The sequence below is a fragment of the Lygodium microphyllum genome, chromosome 3 (genome assembly GCF_053477565.2).
Source record: "Lygodium microphyllum isolate KBCC chromosome 3, Lygodium_microphyllum_v1.1.10, whole genome shotgun sequence".
NCBI lineage: Eukaryota > Viridiplantae > Streptophyta > Polypodiopsida > Schizaeales > Lygodiaceae > Lygodium > Lygodium microphyllum.
Genome location: NC_141137.1, coordinates 150,874,976 through 150,896,792, shown reverse-complemented (window position 1 = coordinate 150,896,792; position 21,817 = coordinate 150,874,976). Strand labels below are relative to the sequence as shown.

General features: G+C 41.9%; 1 protein-coding gene across 1 annotated transcript in view; it reads left to right on the top strand.

Annotated features, from left to right (window-relative positions):
- The first annotated feature begins 299 nt into the window (after positions 1–299).
- The window catches only part of LOC148039041 (uncharacterized), a 183,147-nt gene continuing 161,629 nt past the window's right edge, over positions 300–21,817 (top strand). Inside the window, exons 1-4 of the mRNA XM_087674909.1 lie at positions 300–1,070; positions 20,182–20,365; positions 20,461–20,679; positions 20,840–20,929. Of these exons, the coding sequence (XP_087531035.1) occupies positions 753–1,070; positions 20,182–20,365; positions 20,461–20,679; positions 20,840–20,929 (811 nt within the window). The 5' untranslated portion in view covers positions 300–752. The remainder of the gene's footprint in view (positions 1,071–20,181; positions 20,366–20,460; positions 20,680–20,839; positions 20,930–21,817) is intronic.

Here is a 21,817-nt window from a genome sequence, read left to right as displayed (position 1 = left end):
TGATTGAGTTTTTTTCACTAGTACTATATATTCAAGCCTTGATTTTTTTCCTTTATCCATCTTTCATATGGAGCAACCCCAATTGTGAAATTTGAACCTTGAACCTCTCACAACTCACACACGGGCTGCTGCTCCTCGGCAGGTTCAGCGTTCCACAAAGTTAGAAAACTTGGCTAAGATGAGACACGTCAGCAGCATGACGTGGTTACCACGCAGAAATGTCCTAAGGCACGTGTGAATCAAGCCTAATACCTAGTTCATCCAATGCGTTGTCTTTTCTTCTAAATTAAATTGTCTTAGAGTGTGAACGACGCGATGGCGGGCTTCCTGTTTCGCGGGGCCTCGCGCTTAAAAAAAGACTAGCCGATGAGACCGCCGGCGTTGATATCAGTCTTTCGAACACCTCCATCATCAAGTGACGAATTCCTGTTTGTGCATCAGCTTGGCAAGCTTAAAGCAAGACAGGCAGAAGCTTTCTACAATATCAGCTTCGGAAAACCTTCCTGATCAAGGCGTGCATGTGACGAACTTCTGTTTATCGCATCAGCCTCGTACATCTTCATGATTGAAGCACGACACGGGCAAAAGATCGCATACTTCCTTCGGAAATCTCCGCACGCTGAAATGGAAGGTCATTGGACGGCTTGCAAGAATGCAATGCATATGCACGAAAGGCCACCTCAATGTATATTTTGCGTTGAGTGACCTCTCAAAACAGTTCTTGACTTGGTCGTTGAATCGTGATTGCTTCGATGGATCAGAAATTCGTGCGGTATTTTGCTTCCTTGAGAGAGGAGGTGGAAGCTGCCACGAAAGGGGCCTCAGCAGATATTGTTTCAGCAATCAATGACATTTCACAGTTATGCGAAGAGCTTAATACCGACCAAGACATCTCTCTTGCATTAGCTACCATCTTTGATCCTGCAACAGGTCTATTCAAGCTTGTGGATAGTTTGTCTCTCAATCATGATAGGACTGTGCAAAAGGGGCGAGAAGCCTGTTTGGTGTTTATTGCAGACTTTATCAGAAAAACAAGTGCAAGGGTTACAAGTTACTCAGTGTACATCAAGGTAAGCCATTTGTGACGTCTATCTCGTGTAAGAGGTCCCCTTGCTAGTGTAGTCGTCAAGCTATTGTGCAATCCAGATTCAGATGGTTGTGAAAATCAATGAGAGGTCTATTGGTTCCAACATGTATAACATGCAAAACCAATGTATGCGAAAAATTCAATGCATTTTGAAGTAAAAAAAGACAGATACTTTGCACACAGGACAAAGTCAATGAAGTCTAATGGATTCCCAACACTGCACAGCCACCCTAGCATATCTAAGAAACAGTGTGCTCCAAGGACCATATAGGAACTGCTTATAAAGTGCAGTAATGGAAGCTTGATCAGGACACATGCTGGTTTGCAAATCTGATCTCCTATTTTGGGGATCGTTTTTCTAATTGTGTGAACAAGGAAACTCAATATTCTGCCTATGTGACCCTAAACAAGTACTGTACCTACAGAACACATAGGCCCATCCATAGTTTTTACCATGCTTGTGCAATTGCCTTAACAAGAAGGCTTATTATGTCTAACAGACCTTCTCAGGTTTTCTAATTCTTTACAAAATGATTTGGATACAATGTCTTGTCTCTTGCCTAGCAGAAACTGGAAATTTCGCACAGGCAGAGGATAAGTATCATATATGATATTTTAATGTGCAAGGTCTCTTGATTATTTTTTTTGTGAATGGAAGAGATTTTAACACAGTTTGTACACTATAAACAGCACGATGTAGTCTCAACATGGTGTGGCTTCATATAGTGTTTTTGAACAATGATGAGATAAGATTTTGGGGCCTTTGATAATCTAGCTATAATATGTTTACTTATATCTTTGGTGGCCCAATCTACACTCTGATCTGCAGCCTGTCTTCAGCTTCTCTACTTGTCTCCCATGTGGCATTAACTGGCTGCATGTGCATAGAAGAAGCTACCCGTGAAACTACGATGCAAGTGGGGTGGGTCGCACTCTCACTCAAAAGAGGCAACCTTAACTCCAAGAGCCTGAAAGTTACTCTTGTCTTTATCTAGGTACACTGCTGCATCATCTGCAAATTCCATATCATTTGGGATGGGCAGCCTAATGTCCGGATACCAGTGTTGGGGTAAAGGCGCCTCCGCCGTGCCGCCCCGTGTATTACTACACTGATAGTACCCGCCACTGCACACTGCAGGTGGCGGGCGCCCGTCACGTCACTTTATTATTTACATTCATTTTAGTGACTAGTAAATAAAGGAAGGCTCGGTTACACATTGTGACTGTTGTAGTTTCCATTTCTTGTCTCTCTCTTTCTTGCTCTCGCTCTCCCGCCATAGCTCGTGTGCAAGCTTCGATCCTTCTTACCTTTCAATTGGTATTAGAGCTTGGCTTCCTCTTGCTCGAGCTCGACTCGGTGCTTGCTTAGCTTCGCATTGACTCCCTTCTTGCATTGGATCTCCATCCCGGCAGCCATATCCGATCTCCCCGAGCTCTTGTCACTCCCCGGCTTCCCGAGTACCTTTCCGGCCTATTGAGGCACCTTCAAGGCATTGGTACTGAGGTATTTGATCATTCTTTCAGGGTTTTATTTCAGTCTACAGGTTGCAAACAGCAAGGGCAGCCATGGCTTCAAACCCTTGAAGCTTATTCCCCTCATATTGTGCCTTACACCTATCAAGGCTCAAAGAGGCTTGTCATAGGCCTTTGATAGGCCCTTCTTGAGCCCCCCCATTACCCCCTTTCAGCTCACGTGAAGCAGCAGCAAGTTCAGCACCAACAGGGCAGATTGCGTCATTTTTCCAGGTTAGCGCTCATCTACTTCAGCTCCACAGTTGGCCATTGCTTGTTGCTCTCTACCTTGATCAAGAGGGCTATTAGACTTCATGTTTGATGTCATTCAAGCTGTGGGCATTGGTCTTGATCATTCGGGGCTGATTTCTTCAGATTTGGGACTGTCATAAACTGTCATAACAGGCTGAAAACAGGGCAGCAATATTAACATTAGCATTTGTTGCTTACACTCCATTCCGGTTGTGCTATTTGATGCCCGTATGCGGTCTACTTGATGCCCGAATGTCTTGAGAATGTATGCATTTGATTTGCCCATGATTTGGCATTGTTGTTGGGCTGGAAATTGATAGTTTTGGACTGTTTAGAGCTGCTGTACATGAGCGGGCTGAAGCTCATTTGTCACATGTATTGCTTCTCTATCGATACCGGATGTATGCTATGGGTTTGTCATGATGTATTACACTTTGGGGATCGACTTCGAACTCATGATCGTGATTCCGGAATGCTTTTGAGTATCGCATTTGCTCCATTGTTATTGGTTTGTCATTGGCAGTTTGGTCGACTTGACTGGCATTTGGGCTGCTTATGCCTATTGTCTGTACTTAACGGATAAGCTCTATGCATTACATGCTTTGGTCCGTGGTTGATGCCTCTTAGTTCGTCCATGCTTGACAGATATTTTGGAGCTCCGATTTGGATGTTTTGAGCACTTCCTACTCACAAGGATATTGACTTTGGCTTGCTACTGGATGTATTGACTTGATAGAGATCTTGCCATTGGGATTATGTCTTGCTCAGTGGTTGCTATGACAGTTGCTTCATGTATGTCATACTCTCTTGGATGCATCTGACGCATTGACTTGGTCACTTGTCACTGGTACTTTGTCTTGGGTCTCGTTTGTATGCCTTTTGTGCCAGTGGGAGCATCTTGCATGCTTACTTGACCTTGAGTAGGGATTACATGCTATTGGAGCAGTCTATGTCATTGAGCAGTTACAGATGTATTGAGACTTTGGGATTATACTCCGACAATTGGATGTTGCATTGAGTATATGTCTTGGTTCACAGGATGCTTATGAGCCGAGTCTTAGTTTTGGATCCGCTTTCTTTTGAGCAGACACCTATTTGTGTCAGGTTTTGGCAGTTGCAGGTACATTTTGCCTAGATTGTCTGGGGGTGTCTCTTACTGGTAGATGCTATTTGACATCTCTCGGTGTTATGCTCATGTATTTTCACTGTGATTTGGCTTTGCTTTGTCCTCTTTATGCCGGCTTTGGACCCAGCATTGTTTAGTTGACATTAGATCCAGTTTTGGGACAGTTTGCTCTCATTATTGCAGTTCTGAAATTTATTACAGCAAGCATTTATTGGTGGACTAAGCAGTATTTTTATGCTGAAATATCTTGATTTGGTGTACCGCTCCTAGTACTAAGTGGCCAGCATTTTTTGACACAGTTTTCTCGCCATTTGGAGCTCATTTCAGTGGATTTTGGGCACTTTCTGCAGTAAAACAGCAAGTAGTTTTAGACTGTCTGTGCATTTCCAGCCTGCATTATGGCGTCTTCTTCGACTGATAATGCCATATTTAATATCACAAAGTTGGATGGTACCAACTACTCTTATTGGAAGAGTCAAATTTGGCAGGTCTTGGTGCAGAAATCTCAGATTAAGCCACTTCGGTTGAGCGGGGAGCAACCTGAAACTATGAACAATGACGACTGGCTTGAACTTGATGAGCTATGCAAGTCCATGATTGTATTGTTTCTCACTGAACAGGTACATTATAATGTATTTGAGGAAGCACAGAGTGCATGGGATCTATGGAATAAGATCAAGAATCTTTATGATAAGAAAGTCCGGCGAGTCAGATGTACTGGTTGAAGCAGCTTATGGATCTGCGCATGAAGGATAATGCGACTATGTTTGCTCACTTGAGCTAGTTCCATGCTATACTGAAGAACCTGACTTCGCAGGATATCACCTTTGGAGAGGAAGTAACTCCTCTTTTCTTGCTTGGGACTCTGAATGAGTCACGGGATGTATTCCGCACTGCCCTATGTGCCTCTAGTGCTACTCTGAAACTGAATGATGTTGAGAGTGCTCTTCTGCAGGAAGAGGTTAATCGCAAAAACTTGGATGCCTCTCTTGTTTCACATGCTTTGACAGTTAGAGACAGGAATGACAGGAATGAACGTGGGAATGGCCGTGGCCGTGACTCTCAGAAGGATTGGTCTAAATCTCGTGGAAAGTCGCATGGGCGCAACGCTAATGTCACTTGCCATCATTGTGGAAAAAAGGGCCATATCAGACCACAGTGTCATGAGTTGCGCAATGAGAAGCGCAAGGATAAGGGGAAAGAGAAAGTGCAGGAGAAGTCCTCTGATCGCAGCACAGTACCTACGAAGTCCAGCGTCAAGATTAAGGAAATTAATGTCACGCAGACTGAGGATTCCGATGGTAGTGATGAGTTCATACTTGCAGCTAGTTCTTCTGATGCCTCACACTTGACTGAGACACCTAGAATGTATGCACAGTGTTGGTTATTGGATTCAGGTGCGTCCTTCCAAGTGACGCCTTACCGTGAGTGGTTTCACTCTTACCGTGCTGTATCTGGATCAGTCAGACTTGGAGATGACAGATCTCTTGATATTGTGGGCTGTGGAGATATTCAATTGCAGTTTTCCACTGGCAGTTTCTTTTTGCTCAGGGATGTACGTCATGTACTTGCGCTTACACGCAGTCTTATGTCTGCAGGACAGTTGGATGATGCAGGGTTTCATGTCTGTTTTGGGGATTCTGCCTGGAAGATTACCAGAGGCAGACTTGTGCTTGCTAGAGGCGCCAAGGCTGACAGCCTCTATTCTCTTGTTGTATCTAGGTCTTCTGTAGACCATGTTTTGGCAGTGGGCTTTATCCCACATGTATCACTTTGACATGCCTGTTTGGGGCATATGTCTTTAAAGGGAATGAAAATGTTATCTGGTTTGTAGTATCTTCCGTCTTTGGACTATGCACGTTTTGACTCGTGTGATCATTGTCTTTATGGTAAGAAAAATAGGTCTACGCATAAGAAATCGGGTAGGCCATGCATGAGTGAGCCCTTGGCTTTGGTGCATTCAGATGTTTGTGGGCCCATGTCGTGTATGTCTATGGGTGGCGCGAAGTACTTTGTTACCTTCATTGATGATTTTTCTAGGAAAGTGTGGGCTTATCCCATAAAGCAAAAGTCCAATGTCTTGGCAGTCTTTCAGCGTTGGCTTGCTCTTGTTGAGAACCAGACTGGGTATAGGTTGAAATGCCTTAGGACTGACAATGGGGGAGAATATGTCTCATGTGCTTTTGAGCAGTTTTGTGATGACAGGGGTATTAAGCGTCAGTTGACCGCCCCTTATACCCCCGCCCAGAATGGTTTGGCTGAGCGTATGAACAGGACTATTCAGGAGCGTGTCCGCTCTATGCTTAGCCATGCAGGCCTACCACAGAGCTTTTGGGCTGAGGCAGTTAATACAGCAGTGCATGTCATAAATCGATCGCCTTCTAGTGGATTGGATTTCCAGGTTGCAGAGGAAGTTTGGGCTGGTAAGCCACCCTCTTATGCGCATCTCCGTGTCTTTGGATGTGAGGCATTCTGCCATGTGCCCAGGGACAAGAGGAGTAAGTTGGATCCAAAGAGTATTAAATGCATCTTTCTTGGTTATGGTGATTCAGGAGAGATGGGCTATCGCCTATGGGATCTGCAGGCGCGGAAAATAGTAAGCAGCCATGATGTAGTCTTCCATGAAGACAAGATGCACAGGCAGCCTAAGAAGGTGGTTGAGATCCGCAGAGTGATCTTTCAAGAGGAGCCTAGAGCTCCTGCACAGCCAGTTGGACAGCCTACAGCTGCAGCAGATGCTCATGATCAGGGTGTTGGACAGGCAGCAGAGCCTGCAGTGAGACGGTCTGCTAGAGACAGACGTCCACCTGATAGATTTCAGCCCTCTATGCATTATGTTTTGGTTACAGATGTAGGAGAGTCTTTCACTTATGATGAGGCTATGCGCAGGGGTGACAGTCACTCCTGGGAGAGGGCTATGCAGTCTGAGATCGACTCCTTGCATAAGAATGAGACTTGGGATTTGGTTGCCTTGCCTAAGGGCAAGAAGGCTTTGCCATGCAAGTGGGTGTACAAGCTGAAAAGTACCCCTGGACACCCGAAGCCGGCATACAAGGCTAGATTGGTAGCAAAGGGTTTTAAGCAGGAGCATGGTGTAGACTTTGATGAGGTCTTTTCTCCTGTGGTTAAGATGACCACCCTGCGCTTGGTCTTGGCTTTGGTTGCTCAGCTTGACTTAGATCTATATCAGATGGATGCCAAGACGGCTTTCTTACATGGGGACTTGCATGATGAGATCTATATGGAGCAGCCTAAGGGCTTTGCAAAACCTGGCAGGGAGCACCTAGTGTGCAAGTTGAAGAAAAGTCTTTATGGCTTGAAGCAGGCACCTAGGGAATGGTATCATAAGTTTGATGCCTTTATGCAGTCACAGGGCTATAGCAGGAGTGCTATGGATCCGTGTCTTTACACGAAGAAAGCCCGTGATGGTTCATTGCTTATTTTGGTACTTTATGTGGATGATATGCTGATAGCAGGGAAAGCTCATGATGAGCTAGATGCTCTTAAATCTCAGCTGAAGAAGAGCTTTGAGATGAAGGATTTGGGGCAGGCCTCTCACATACTTGGTATGCGCATTAGACGCGACAGGCATCAGGGACTCCTCTACTTGTCACAGAGGGAGTATATTCATAAAGTCCTTGAGCGCTTCCGCATGCAGGACGTAAAGCCTATTGGCTGTCCATTGCCTTCTTATGTGAAGGTATCACAGGCCGATTGTCCGCAGACAGATGAGCAGAGGGCCGAGATGGCCCAGATCCCTTATGCTTTAGCCGTGGGCAGTTTGATGTATGCCATGATAGCCACTCATCCAGATATTGCCTTTGCAGTTGGTGTTGTGGCTTGCTATATGGCTACACCTGGCAGGAAACATTGGGATGCCGTGAAGGGTATCATGAGGTACCTGAAGGGCACAATAGATATGTGTATTTGCTATGGCAGCCAGGATACAGGGGTCGTGGGGTACACTGACTCCGATTATGCAGGACATGCAGATAGTAAGAAGTCCACTTCTGGCTATGTATTCACCTATGCTGAAGGTGCCGTCTCTTGGATGTCCAGGGTTTTGAAGTGTACGGCTTTGTCTACCACTGAGGCCGAGTATGTTGTAGCCACTGAGGCTTGCAAGGAGGCCATATGGCTAGGCCGTCTAGTTGCTGACCTTGGGATTGATGCTATACCTACACTGCATTCGGATTCTATGAGTGCCATTCAATTGGCTAAGAATCCGGTCTTTCATGCGAAGACAAAACACATTGAGGTGAGGTATCACTTCATACGTGGTGTCGTGGAGGATAAGTCTGTTGACCTTGTCAAGATCTCCACTGACGAGAATCCTGCAGATCTGCTCACGAAAAGCCTCACTACTGAGCGCTTTGCCTTCCTCAGGAGATTGATGGGCGTTGGATGAGATGTTGCCTTTCCTCATCCCTTGTACCTATGTACAGTTGTACTGCCTTTTTCTTTTCTTTTCTCTCTCACTGGGGCAGATTCGCCTTTAAGTGGGAGGTTGTTGGGGTAAAGGCGCCTCCGCCGTGCCGCCCCGTGTATTACTACACTGACAGTACCCGCCACTGTACACTGCAGGTGGCGGGCGCCGGTCACGTCACTTTATTCTTTACATTCATTTTAGTGACTAGTAAATAAAGGAAGGCCCGGTCACACATTGTGACTGTTGGAGTTCCCATTTCTTGTCTCTCTCTTTCTTGCTCTTGCTCTCCCGCCATAGCTCGCGTGCAAGCTTCGATCCTTCTCACCTTTCAACCAGTGGCCTATTTGTCAACTAGATACACTTCTGCATCATCTGCACATTCCACATCTGGATGTTGTCAAAGTTTAGGATGGAGAGCCTAATTCCTTGATACCAGTGGCCTATTTGTCATAATTGAACTTGTGGTCTTTGCCATGAAGAAGAAGAGGCAATGTTGACATCCTTGTCTTACTCACCTGATCTCTCCCCTTTGGTTTCAATGATAGGAACTTGGATGTGTGTAGAGGAATATAGTGACATAACCCCTCTATTGTGAGAGTGTGCAGTGGAAAGGAAACACAAACACAAACACAAAGGAACAAATGGGGACTGCAAGAGAAGAAAAAAAAATCTGCACTGAACAAGGAACAAATGCTGAATATAGAAGGACTGATTAGTCCGTGCGTGCAGCCCATAGTGTCAATGAGGGCTCTTGATCAAGCTGATGATGATGGCAGCACTGGAGACAGAGTAGAAGATCGAAGGCAGAGTGTGCACTTGCAAACCTGCAAGGGAAGAATGGAAGATGATCTACCAAGTGAGTGGGGGAGGCTATATATAGCCAATTGTCCCTAAATTTGGCCGACTTGCCCTTTGGGCCTTAAAAGTTTCAGCCAACCAGCATTTAATGTTGGGAAAATGTTAGATGTGCATGGGAAAATCCTAACAAACATGGACAATGTCGGGTAGGTGAAGGTAGACTGTTAAATGCAGAAATTGCTTGCGAAATGCACACAGAAACACAACTAGAAAAGAAAAATGCACAGAAAGGCAATGAAATGGCTGCTCTAGAACGAGCTACCTCCTCTTTCAAAACGAGTGGTAGACATGTTAGAGCTCCTAAAGCCCTCGTCTTGAGGCTCACAAGCAAGAGATAATGCATGACAATCATGACTGCTAACACCCCCTCTTAGATCCTGAATGTGGTGGAAGGCCAAAGAACTAAATCTTGGGGTGGCAAGAGGAATGCCAATATCGAGGAAGCCCGTCAATGTACACCTCCGATGAAGAAGCTTCTAATGATCTTGGGAAACCTCCTCTGAAAGACTAGGGGCCAGGGAATTCATAGCCACATCACAGAGATTGTTCCCCTTTGAAAGGGATGGGGGTATGGGGGAACCAGGGGAGGAGTGGGTGGGGGATGGGAAGGAACTTATGGAATGGATGGTGCTTAGGTGGGAATGGGTGTAGCAATAGATAATTGTTGCAGAGGACCTTGCATAAGAAAAGGGAAATGGACCTTGTAAAGCTTGTTCTCTTGCCAACTTGTCGCGATAATAGCTCTCATAGAACAATCCTCAATACAAATGACGGCTTGGTTGGTGAAAACAACTCAGGTACTAAGCTTGGTAAGGCCATACACTGAGAGGAGTGGAAAGCCCAAGTCCGAACATAAAGGGCCTGTAAAAGGGAGCTTGACACACAATCAAGAAACAAAGGCAAAGTGCCAACACCACTTATAGGCACCGATACAATGTCACCAACAGTGATTGAATCCTCCTCAGCGTGTAGATCCTCTAACAAATCACCTCATGGAGCCATATGACTAGAAGCTCCACTATTAACTAGCCAAGGCCTCTTAGAAGACAAGACAACCACTGAAGAAGGCTTCTTCAACTTACCATTATGAAGGAACACTTACTCATGGGTATTCATTGGATACACTTCACCTTGCACAACCAAAGCGAATAGTTTGTACCATCAAGCCAGTCTTCTTTGGGCAAAGAAGACAATACGGGCACTTGTGTAGAGGGTGCCATAGATTGCATTTTGGGACTAGTAGAACGGGCCTTTTGTGAAACATGGAGAGAATGGGGAGGAGAGGGGTCCCATACAAATGGGCTAGGTGAGCATTGTTCTTCATGATTTGCATGATAGTCTTCGTGATAATCTCATTGCCATTCGGAGGAGGGATGAGAATACTTCTCATCTACATCATGAGAGTTGCGAAATTGGTTGTAAGACTGTTGATATCTTGCAAGATACCCACAAGAAACGTGCGTTTTGGCTGTAGACAGCCTTGAAATAGGAGGAAACGGCTATAGGATCACAATGGAGTTGATGTAGAGGGTTTGCCTGGGGAAGAGAGATTGTCGCTTGCACAAAGACTATTGCATTTGTTGAGAGCTATCGCTTGGCCAAGATATACTGCATTTGTAGCAGAGGATTGTCGCTTGTTTGAGGAAGCTTGTTGCCTCCAACAAGAGAGTAAGTTGGTATCAAAACAATGAGGGAAATGGGTACTTGGCTTGAGGAAAACTATTGCCTCCAAGCAGAAGGCTGTGTTGTCAGCAAAACAATGATGTGGAAGCATTGCTTGGTAGTCTGGGGTGGTCTCCTTTGTGATACATTAGCTTTGTGTCTCACTTAGACAATGATACCATGTGAGTGCGCAGTAGAAAGGAAACATGAACATGGAGACAAAGGAACATAGAGATTGTAAGAGAAGAAGAAATACATTTGCATTGAACAAGGAACAAATGGTGAATACAGAAAGAGGATTGATTAGTCCTTGTATGCAGCCCACAATGTCAATGAGGGCACTAGATTAGATTGATGATGACGGCAACATTGGAGATGGAGGAGGAGATGGAAGTAGGAGTGTACACTTGCAAACCTGTAATAAGGGAAGAATGAAAGATGATTTGCCAAGTGAGTGGGGGAGGCTATATATAGCCAACTGTCCCTAAATCTGGCCCATTTGCCCTTTAGGCTTTGAAAATTGGCCAACTATATTGGTCCGACCAGCATTTGATTCTAGGAAAATGTTAGATGTGCATGGAAAAATCCTAACAAATATAGATAATGTTTGGCAAGTGAAGGCATATTGGTAAATGTAGAAATTGCTCGAGAAATGCATAGAGAAACCCGATTGAAGAAGAGAATGCACAGAAAGGCAATGAAATGGTTGCTATAGAATGAGCTATCTTCTTCGTCAAAACAAGTGACAGATATGTTAGAGCTCCTAAAGTTGTCATCTGACTCAAACTAAGGCTCACAAGTAGGAGATGACAAGGCATGACAATCATGGTTGCTAACCTCTACTCCAATGCTCTTGAAATTCTATCCTCGATATGGTTTTTGTCATAAGGATTTGACTTGGTTCTTTAGGCGTGTCCAAGAAATTGCATGCATCGTGCTAGACATGGGTAGGTTCATAAGTGGTTAAGATTTTATATGAAAATGAAGAATTAATTAATGTGTAAGTTCATGTGCACATTTAATTGATTAAATTTAATTGAAACTTACTATGGATTTTTTTGTTTCATTTATTAAAATTGGTGTGGGCTACAGTTTTAGTTGATAAATCTAATTTAGAATCAATGGCTAAAAAACTAAATTTTATTGCTAATTTTAATTGGTCAATAAAAGCAAGTAAAATGTGAAAGGTAGAATAAACACAGCTTTTCGACCACACAAAGCTTCATGTAGGCTAATGGTGGCTACCATTATGCAGTTTGGCACTTGAATTAGCCAGTTGTGCAGATCTCCCAACTGATCATGCTAATCTCAATGTTGGTTTCCCTTGATGCTAGCAATGCTATTTTTTGGTGTAGGCGATGCTTGTTTTGTTGAGATAGCAAGCTCAACATGTGTGGACATTGATGATGGATCTTCTGTTTAGATGGGTCTGCACATTCGCACTTAGCACATGCGATCCTCACATGGCCATTGCCTTATTCATTATAATATTTGGTTAGTTACACCAACCTATAACTGGCATAGTTATAGCGCCAATTGATTAGTATAGTTAGTTATGCACTATTTGACTTAGTAGGTTAACTTTTTTTATGTTGTATCTTTGTGTACATTGCATTGTGAAAGGAAGAAGGAAGAAAAACCAGCAAGAAAATGTTTTGGTCTCTATCTCTCTTATTGTATTTTTGAGTGAGCTTCCTCTCGTGTGTATTGTGTGTGTTTAACGTAGTAGCTCAAGCAAGTTTTCCTATCGTGTGATTCTTGATATGGTGTTAGAGTGATACCATTGAGAGAGGTTGGTTTTGAAGGCTTATGTGAAGAATAAGGAGCAAAGATTCAAGCAAGCAAGTAATCGGTAAAAAGCTTTTCTATTGTTTCTCTTTCCCTTGGATAGTGCCTATGGAGGTCCTAGAAGTAGGATAGAGCAAAAATCTCAGATTGCTATGAAATTTGGTGTGTAAGTAGAACGGTATGTACTTTGTAAATAAGCTGTTTAGGGCTTGCTCGCCGTTGTGTTTTTGGCTGTGAGGCCATTTCGAACCCCGTTTTAGCTCCACAAGGTTAGAGACAACATTTTCATGACGTACTATAATTTTGGCTATGTCAGTTGTCCTGAGGTGTACAGGTTATAGATTTCAAGTTTTTAAGTTCTAAGATGTTTGTTAAGAAGCAGACACAAGATTTATAGGCAAATAGGTTCTAGATTATATATATTATTGAGCAGTTAGTAAAAAAGACTGCATGGATCATTGCTATACATATCTTGTGAAGGATTGTTGAAGTTTTGCTTGCTGTTTAGTATTTAATTGTATCGTAATGGACGAGAACAATGGAAATCAAATTATTGAGAAGCTATACGAAAACAACTATCCATTATGAAAGTTTCATATAACAAACTTTCTTATTGGAAAAAGCTTCTTTGAGTTTGTTTTAGGTAAAGAAAGAACCAAAGCTAAGCGATTCTTCAAATGTAGAATAATTAAAGGTGTGGGAAGAATGGAATAGCAAAGACAAAAAGATAATGTGTTGGTTGTCTACAGTTATTAATAACATGATGTTGGGGTATATAAAAAATACATGAAATTCACATGCAACTTGGATAAACTTCAAGAATATATTTTTAGTAAATGTAAAGGCATGGAAGATTCAGCTCAAGCAAGAGTTAAATACCTTGAAGAAAGGGAAGATGTTTGTAAATGAGTATATTTTGAAGGTGAGGAGCATTGGAGATGCCTTAGCAGCTATTTATGCAATGCTTGATGATAATAATTTGGTTTCATTTGCTTTGGGTGGCTTTAATAATGAGAAGGCTTGGAAATATTTTATTACTTCTGTGTATGTGCGGAAGTTGTTTTCAAATTTTGATGAGTTGGTTTCTCTTATGATGATTGAAGAGATCAATATGCAAGGCAAATCATCTGAAGGAAGCGGTGAACACATCCAAGCATTTTATTCAAATTTAGGAAGGGGACATTACATATCCTTTTCAAGAGGTAGTGATATGGATTGTGCTAGTGGTAACTAGTAAAATAGGTTAAATTAACTGTTTGGTGATATGCAATTTTCGGGAGGTTGTGGTAATTCTAGAGACAGAGGGAGCTTTAGAGCAAGAGGTGGATAGCAGAATAGAGGTTCTAGTAATTCTAGTATTTTTTGCCACTATTATGGAAGAACATGTCATATTGTAGCTCACTGTCTTGATAAGAAGGATGCGATTCGCAGTGGCAAATTGTAGCAAGAAAGTCATGCAGTCTTCAAGACAAAATGATGACAAAAATGAGTGTTCGTTTGTCATGTAGCATATGATGAATGTTGTTACAAGAATGTGGGTATTTAATGATATATGGTATGTTGATTCAAGTGCATCTAATCATGACTAGCTATGCCGAATGTTTTGGAGAGATGCATGATTTACAAAGTCGAGGTTATGATACCCTCTATAAAGAGCTTCTCTTCTTGGCCACAATAATTTTTTTTCAATTTAACTATAAATACGGGGCACGAGGAGTTGTTGGGGGGCAGTCTGAGCAAGCGAGGAGAGGGCCTTTTCAAGAGTATAGAGCAAGAGGAAGTGAGGCAAGATAAGCGCGAGGATGGGAATTCTCGTCACGAAGACAAGGAGGATATTCTGCGAACTCTTGGAATCAAATTCTCAATCCTTTCTATCCTACTTCCCTATGGAATTAAGACTCTTCTTGATTTTTCTAAAATTCTTAGTGATCGCCTTTTCCCATCAATCAAATTTCTGTCAATCCAATTGCGACAATCCCCAAGCTCCTTTGTCAAAATCCCCTTTTCAATCTTGTAATTAAAGACCATGGCCTCAAAGAAGAAAGTTACTAAGGCTGCAGAGGCAGGAGCTGTCAATAATGCTGCAAATATAATCACTACAAACGGAATGACGAGTACTGGGGTTACAAACAAAGCTGCAAATACTATCAACTAAGCACTCGTATGGATCCCCAGGTACTATATTTTTATAATAAAGACGACTAGCAGGCTATCATCCCATGAACTGACAAGAAAAGCTACATTCGTAAAATAGGATTTTATTTAATTTTTGCATATAATCTTTTAAAAGAAATTTTAATTGTAAATTCCAAGGGGTAACTTGGGTTTGTACAAGATGAACCAAAGTGAGTATGAGGAAGATACTGCGCCACTAAAAGACTTAATATTTTTGATTTGTATTGATCTAACGAAATCTTTGATGGATAATTACAGACGCAAATTCTAGGTATATATAAAGACCTTGAGATACAATTGTCAAAAGAATACTTTTCGTAATAAAACTAACCAAGATTTTTAAAATCGCGGGCAAGGACCCACGAAACTCCAAGGGAGTTATTTTCAAGAATAAAATTCTTGTTTAGATTCAATTCAAACTAGATCCCAAGACTATTGGAAGGTATTGTCACTTACGTTGAGTTTTGCCTTGATGTTATTATTTTTTGGAAAGAAAAGATGTCTTGACAATAATTAAAAAAAATGTATAATACATTCGAATTAAGATGTTTGTGATTGCAAGTTAGATACTAATCTTTCCTAAGATCATCAGGCTAAGAGATGGATGACCGAGTACAAATCGCCGATTGAGGTAATATTCTGGTGAGCACAGAACATCGACTGATGTGGTGTTCTTGATGGTGCTAGACCTCCCCAAGGCCAGCGTGAATAAAACCTACTCCAAGGTGTTTTCTTTTTTTGTTTCGCGTTAATGAGTTTAGATCAGTCATGACATGAAAGGTTTTGTCGTAGGGAACTCTAGTCGACAGGAGGAGGTGCGGATACCAGGGGGCTCTAGTTATAAACTCCTTAGGCTCTTATGAACTGACAACTACCCTTTGATTTTCATATAGTGTCTTGGAAGTTTCAATACTAGTTAAGGAACTAAACTTAGAAGAATAATACCTTTGGGTTGATATCATTCTAGTTAGAACAGAAAACATTGTAAAAAGTTATTTTTCTTAAAGGAACTATTGAGAAGGGATTACTTTACTTTGTTTTTGTGTCGTAAATTAAAGGTGTGTAATGAATTTATATTAGGAGATAATTCAAAGGAGTTGTTTTTACATGTTGAACCTGAAGTGATAGGTAATCAGGTAATTAAAAATACTCTCTGGAGGAAAGCAGAGGATGGACCCTCACGGATCCAGACCTATGGTTGGGTGGTCTTGGTAAGCCGAGAGCTTTTCTAAGAAGGAAAAAAAATCGCATATTTGATCGACCATTAGAGATCACAGAGCTTGACTCACATCACTTTAGAGCAGAAGGGATTAAAGTGTCATACTTTCTTTTGTTTCCCATTCTCCTTGAACCTAGTGCAACGTAAGCCCGTTTCATTTAGCAATTTCTATAAGGGATGGAATCTCGAACCGTTGATACTAGTCAAGTGCTAGTAGTTGATTTGACCAAAGAGACTTAGGTCGATCTTCGTGGGAATAGTCGAAACTTCCACTGCGGGGTAGACTCAAGTGAGCCTAGTTAGCAAACTCAGGGTTTTTATCAAAATTCCGAATGGCACTTTCTAGGACATTGCTTGATGGGCTACTAAGAACGTACCGCCAAGGAAGTAGCTTGGGCGGGCACATTACAAGAAGGTACTTGCAAGAGAGATTGACTTGGTATATGTTAGTACACATGATTAGATAGTTGACTTTTTTATAAAGACATTGGGTGCAAAGAATTTTCGAAGATTTCAAAGCTTACTTGGAGTTGGAGAGATACAGTTGAACTTAAGGGGGAGTGTTGAGATGGTAAGCTTAACATGTGTGGAGATTGATAATGGATTGCGTGGTTAGATGGGTTTGCACATCTACACTTAGCATGTTGGTGGTCATTACGATCCTCACATAGCCACCGACTTATCACTTGCCACTTATTATATTTGGTTAGTTATACCTACTTATAGTTGGCATAGTTATAGTGCTAATTGATTAGTATAGTTAGTTATGCACTGTTTGACTTAGTAGGCCATTCCTTTATGCTTTATCTTATTTATACTTTGTGTACATTGCATTGTGAAAGGAAGAAGGAAGAAAGACAATAAGAAAACGTTTTGGCTTTCATCTCTCTTCTTATGTTCTTGAGTGAGCTTTCTCTTGTGTGTATTGTGTGTGTTCAACGTAATAGCTCAAGCAAGTCTCCCACCACGTGGTTCATGATACGTCTTAGGTTGGGCAATGCAATTTCGGGGCTGTATTTGTAGTATTGAAGCTGTTTTGAACATTTTTGATGGGTTCTATATTCCGCTTGTTGTGTTTGTGGCACCCTAGAGAGATTTGCCATGATGGATCTCGTCGAAAGGCTTTCTTCTGCACTAATAGTGAAGGATTTGTTAGGAAAGTTTGGATCAATGAAAGCAAAGGAATGGTATAGATAGAGCTGATGTAGACACAATGAACAATGAAGGATAGCAAGAATACCAAAGAACTTGGAGAATAGACTCGGGAAATGGAATCCATATACCAAGGCTCAAGGGTAGTACAATGGTATGGGTAATGGAACTAGGAGAGTGCTGTAGTCTCCCTCTCTGTAATAGAAACTAGGTGTGTTTATGGATGAGTATTTGATGAATGAATGATAATGGAGGAGGGATTGGGTATGAATAGGTAGAAATAAATACAACAATTATGACCTATTGGTCGGCATTTAATATGGCTAGAATACCATTGGCCACATTTAATGTAGTTGACTCAAAAATGAATTGTACTCTATTAGAGGTCCTGGCATCCATAGTATGCACTTTGGCATCTAGGATATATACACTACTAATACCCTCTCTCATATCATGGGTGATTAATACAATAAGATATACAATGAGGACTCATAGTATATGCAACAAATGACAACTAGATAAAACCATGGACACCCAAGCAATGGGTGGTCAAGCCACCACCAAGGTGACATGGCAAAATATTCACATGGATGTAGATCATACCAATCCTTGACCAAAGAGTAGAAATAGATGAATCTCTATGCCTTACGAACCAACTCTACGGAAGGCATGTCATGACAATGGATTTTGAAGAAAATCCCCAAAATTTTCCCAAATCGTGCTTGGTAGGGGCAGATGATGTGAACAAGGGCCTCTTTTCTGAAAGATTAAAAGAATAAATGGTTTTTTAATGTTGTTGTGGAACCTTTTGTGTGTCGGATGCAAGTCGACACAGGTAGTGGTGGCAACTTATGTGTAAGATGACATGTCTAGGTCTAAGATAGCTGCAAGTTGACACGGGCGGCAGCGGCAGGTCCATGTTTGCTGGGCAAGGTTGATGCAATGGTCGGCAGGCGCAGGTGTTGCATTGCGTGTGGTATATTGGCTCTAAGATGCGCATCAGGGGGTGAATCACAGGGCAAGAATGAGTCGCGAACAAGGGTGGTTGTTTGTGACGAGGGCTCAACTAGTTGATTTGTAGGGCATGAATGGGGCGTCTGATTGTGACAAGGGCGATAGAGAAGGACGACTGTCGGCAAGGTAGGTGTGACACGACGAACTCTAGGGCATTTGCAGCAAATGATTGAGAGGAGTCCGCCCAATGCATAAGATAGGTAAGTCAATTGCTTAGAGGAGAATTTATCTAAGTAATTCTTTTGCCTAGTAAGAGGAGGTGAAGGACCCCCTACTACAAGCCTTCTAGATCTTAAGTTTAGGATGGATGCTAAGTATCATGTTTGTGGGCCTAGTTAGTCTCTTGGGGTTGATCAAGTGGCTATCGAATACTTTGTTGTCAATATCCTATAAAGCACTGCAAAGATGATTGGCATTTGACTTTGCTTCATTCATTCATCAACAAACTGAGTGAGTAGGAGGCATGCGTCAGAGGTAGGGCTGGAAAGATTGCAGTTGATGCCCGGGTTGGTGGCAGCAAAAAAATGGGCGTAAGTGGTGGCACTATGTGTGCAATCTCCAATGAAGAAAATAGAGCCGGCAATGGGGCAATGGCTCGCGGGGCAGTCAATTGAGTGGGAGGAGCTCAATGGCAATGGTTGGTGATGAATGGTTGCGAGTGATGGTGATGGTGAAGAAGGTAACCTTGTGTTGATACCACTATTGGCCTAGGTGTGAAGTAATTGCACGACTAATTGATAGAGAATGAATTAATCGATGTAGAATAACTCAATCACAAAATGAGAAGCAGTGTATTAATGAGTGAGAGAGAATACGACGCTCAAGGCAATCACAATGAAAAATGCCACACTTATATGCTAATGAGGCACCATGTGTCTTTTTATAATAAAAATGAAACCCCTAATGGCCTAACCATCATAGGAAACCCTAACCCTAGTGTCACTTAGTGCCTAGGACACTAGGTGCAACAATTGTATTTAATGACAACTTAAATGCCTAGGGAGCCTTGATCGTCGATCAAAGGGCATCATCGCGTAGCCGATGAGATGGCCTACATTCTTTGCTAATCCTAGCAAAACTTTACTAAATCCTAATTGGATGTAGCTTGAATAGGGCGTTTAAAGTCTGAAACTTACCAAATGCTCAACAAAAATTGCTGAATCAGCCATAATCCTAGCAAAATTCCACTAAACCCTAACTAGATATAGTTTGAATAGGGCTTTAAGTGTCAAACTTACAAAATGCTCGATAAAAAATTCCAGAATTTGCCATAAATTTGCTAGCAATCATTTGTGTCATGCACAATTATCTCTTGCTTGTGAGCTTGAGTCAAGTCAGATGGGGACATTGGGAGCTTTGACATTGTGTCTGTTTATATTTCATGTGTTTTGATGGACGAGCAGCTCTTCTAGAGCATGCTTTTCAGTGCATTACACTTTCAGTGTCTTTTAGTGTGTTCACACTGGTTGGAGAATGCATTCACACCAGTTAGATGAAGCGACCAGCTTATCTAGTGGGTGGCAACATTTTATTATTATTTTACTGCTGTCGTAGTGTTAGCCACTGAATTCCAACAGCAACAGAAAACACAACAAAAATTTTTAAGAATGCAATCGAGAATCTAGCTTTATGTGTCACTAAGTGATTGATCCCTTATGGAAGGAAGAAAAAACAACCATTGAGAAAGGGCCTTCAAATTTCAGGATTGTTTTTCTCTATGCTTGTGAGTTGTAGTGTTCTCTCCCTTGTTACAAATTTAATGTCTTCCTCTTTATTGGATGCTTATAAAACTGTTTCATTCAAAATTTCATTCTTTTTAATTCTTCAGCACATCCATTTTCCATACATTGAAGTTACATTTTGGTCTCTAGTTCTGGACACTCAGGTTTTGTGTTTTCACACTGCAGGAACGCTGCCTCAGTCTGTTTCAAAGGGAAGACTCAAAATCAGTGCAAGCTGCTACCTTGCTTCCTCTGATTGCAGTCCTTGAATTATGCATGCAGAAACTTGTTTCAATCAATCTCTGTATAGACTGGACCACAGCGTGCATGTTTTTACAGGAGTATAGGAAAGCAAAGTCTTCAGGGACATGTCAGCAATGCTCCTCACAAGTTTCATTTTGAATTGACATTAAGTTTGGTTATGCATATTGATGGAATACTAAGTGTTTGTACCTGATGGTGCAGTAAGGTCAAACATTTTGATCGTTCTTGGTGATATGGTCGAGTGCTTCCCGGGTTCTTTCGAAGAAGACAATGTGATCACAATTGTAAATGTCTGTCTTGATAGCTTGGACGAACAGGTACGGCAGAGGGGGAAAGATCCTGTGTATGTGCTTGTTGCAGGAGCTATTAAGTGCTTGGATGCCCTTCTTACATGGTTTCCAAATACAATACCTGCAGGAGGTTCTTGTCATTCCATCTTTAGTTTATCAATATCCTGCAGACTCTGAATAGTGTGCACATATCTTTCTCCATATATTAGATTTACTTGAGTTTTTCCCATTTGGGGCTCTCGAAACAGGAATCAAACAGGAACGCTAAGCGTAATTCCTTTCATCTCCAGGCTCAGTCGAAGATGCAGGAAGAGTCTATGCATATCTTGAGCAAGTAATTCATTTTCGAGAAGATTTGAAGAGATATGAGATGGTAAAAGGTACGTTTAGTAGTTGGATCTGGAGTCTTAAATGTGTAAACTCTGCATATTCCTAATTTTGTGATCTGGTTTTGCCATTATTCTGTGTCCTATGTCTGTGAGACAGTCCCTCATGGATATTGCTGATTCTAGACACACCTTATATTAAAGCTTGGTTTTGAGATATAGAGGGTTGGGTTGGAACAGGCATTTAGGTGCTGCTACAACTACCAGCCAGTTTTCTGGGATGATATGGCATCACAATGGCTGAATATGTATGCTGGGTATGTGGATTCCTAGGGTTCATTGTTTTCCAGAGTGCATTAATGAACAGAGCTAGTCCAACAACCTAAAAGAGAGTGTATTGGAAGAGAGGGAGAGAGAGTGGAGAAAAACCATGAGCCTTCAGCTCATCTTCATTATCTTCTCATTATTCATTCACTTCGTCACACACCGAAAGAGAGAGTTACACTAGGTTTGACTAACCATCATCTAACTATGGTTAGGTCAAGTCTATCGACTTATTCAATGACACACACATGTACAGCTGTATCCAGCTTGATTTCCAACTTGATTTCCAACACTCCCCCTCAAGCTCAAACCATTTGCAATACTCCAAGTAGCTGCCTAAAATAGATGAATTTTTCTTTACCAAGTGATTTGGTAAAGATATCCACTACCTGGTCTTCAGTCTTCACATGCATCAAGTCAATCTGCTCTGCTAGTACCATTTCTCTGATGAAATGGTAATGAACTTCAATGTGTTTAGATCTTGCATGATAGACAGGATTGCTTGCAAGCATCACACTGCTAAGATTATCACAATGCAGCTTCACTTTGTTGTCCAAGTGTATCCCTAAGTCATTCAGTAACTTCAGCAACCAAACAACTTCACAGGTCACTAAGGCT